The following is a 2,120-nucleotide window of genomic DNA, read 5'->3' as shown; positions in this document are numbered from 1 at the left end:
ACAATGGGCCACCATGAGTTGTCCAGAGTTAGACACTCTGTCGCCTAACTCAATGAACTCTTTCAGGGCTCAGCTACACTTGGTTGACCGATGCCTAGATGAGGTCCAGAGAGAGAATCACAAGTCAAAGGAACAACATGGGAAAGACACCTTCGGTAGATATCCTTTTATCCTAGAGATCCAGGATAAGCTAATTCCCCTCAATTTTTTCCTCCTGACATTGGAGGCCTACGATGGCATCTCTGACTCGGCGGAGCATGTCGCCGCCTTCCGGGCTCAAATGGCTCTATATGGAACATCCGACGCTTTAATGTGTCGGGCCTTTCCCACCACCCTTTGAGGTCCGGCTCGGATGCAATATAATAGTTTGAGGCATTCTTCGGTCTCATCCTTTGATCAACATGAAAGAGAGTTCGAGCTCAATTTCTTAGCCAGTGCTCGGCCCAAGCCATCTATTGTCATGCTTCACAGCTTAAGCTAGAAGGACGACGAGCCCCTTTCCCACTTCATCGCCCACTTCGCCACCGAAATCAAGGCAATCCCTGAGGCCATCGACGATTGTCCCAGAAATGCTCTAGCGAGCGAACTGATACATGGTGGCCGAGGCATTGGTGGTCGAGAAGCGCGAAGACCACAATAGACACCACGTGGAGAAGCCCCGAGCCCATAGAGCAAATATTGGAGCTCCCCCTTAACAAGTGCCAAACAGATCAGATTGTGAAGATTGGCTCCACCCTCCCAGAGAAGGGCCAAGTCTAGCTCATTAGTTTCATGACGAAGAATGTCGACGTCTTCGCCTGGTTGCCTAAATACATGCCAAGAATTGATCCCAACATCATGCAACACTGCTTGAACATCCCTCTCGAGAAGCGATCAGTAAAGCAGAGGCCTCAAAAGTTCGCCCTTGATCGACAAAAGGTGATCAGACATTAGGTAGACTGACTAACGGAAGCAAGGTTCATAGCCGAGGCCAAATACCCTTGGTGGCTATCCAACATGATCCTTGTCAAAAAATCTAATGAAAGATGAAGGATATACAATCTTAACTAAGCATGCCCGAAGGATTGCTACCCCCGCTTGAGGATTGATCATGTTAGTCAGCATGACCTCAGGGCACAAACTCCTCACGTTCATGGATGCCTTCTTGGGCTACAACCAAATCCGTATGGCTCCTAAGGACCATGAGTATACAGCCTCCATCATGGACAGAGGTGTCTACTGTCACAAAGTCATGCCCTCCGACTTGAAGAATTCTGATGCAATATATCAGAGGATGATAAATCAGATGTTCGAATATCATATTAGGAGGAACATGGAAGTATATGTGGACATGATTGTGAAGAGCAAAGTCTCCAACACCCATCTGGGAGACCTTACTGAGACATTCCGAAAGCCCAAAAGGTTTAGTATGCGTCTCAACCCCATCAAGTGCACCTTCGGAGTCAGCTCGGGCAAGTTCCTCGGCTTCATCATCCATCAAAGGGGCATATGCATGAATCCCAAAATGACCCAGGCGATAACTAAAATGCAATCCCCTTAGTTGGTCAAGGAAGTCCAGCGATTCATCAAGAGGTTAGCCACCCTCAACCGATTCCTATCCCGGTTAGGAGACAAATGCCTTCTCTTCTTCCATGTTGGAAAATCTATGAGTGACATTATATGCGTAGCGGACGAACAAAAATAAAAATCTAAAAAAAAAAGAGTTTCATCGTCATGCATAGATTGGTGCACAAAAATTCACAAAACTAAAAAATATATGTGAGATAGTTGTGTTATCTAGGGAGATCGTATATCCCTAAATTCTCATATATTTATGAGAGAGGATGAATGAGGTCAATTATTCTCCTCTCTAGCGGTGATTCATATAACAGGGGCTGCGAAGACTCTCCTTGAATCATTGTCCCAATCTCCACATGCCCAAATAGGGGCTATTAGCTGAGGAGGAGAAGGAGAGAGGAGAATAGGAGGTGGCAACAAAAAAGGCCTAGCCTATGACCCATTGTTTCCCTCTTATTTATAGAGGCCCCCTATCAACTTAATACAAATGGATCCTACCTTATTGAGTATTGGATCTGTTGAATCTCAGATTTTGATGATAAAATCAATTGATGGGTTAATTG

At 45.6% G+C, this 2,120-nt stretch overlaps 1 protein-coding gene across 1 annotated transcript; it reads left to right on the top strand.

The window, feature by feature from the left end:
- Window positions 1–1,102: 1,102 nt before the first annotated feature.
- Window positions 1,103–1,540, top strand: LOC135649070 (uncharacterized). The gene has a single exon (XM_065167171.1). The coding sequence runs from the start codon at window positions 1,103–1,105 to the stop codon at window positions 1,538–1,540; it is 438 nt and encodes a 145-aa protein (XP_065023243.1).
- The last annotated feature ends 580 nt before the right edge of the window (window positions 1,541–2,120 follow it).

Source organism: Musa acuminata, chromosome BXJ3-9 (genome assembly GCF_036884655.1).
Source record: "Musa acuminata AAA Group cultivar baxijiao chromosome BXJ3-9, Cavendish_Baxijiao_AAA, whole genome shotgun sequence".
Taxonomy (NCBI): domain Eukaryota; kingdom Viridiplantae; phylum Streptophyta; class Magnoliopsida; order Zingiberales; family Musaceae; genus Musa; species Musa acuminata.
This window is presented reverse-complemented; position numbering and strand designations above follow the sequence as displayed.

Excerpts from the sequence above, each read along its gene's own strand:
- LOC135649070 (XM_065167171.1), top strand. The coding sequence starts at position 1,103 with ATGACCTCAGGGCACAAACTCCTCACGTTCATGGATGCCTTCTTGGGC.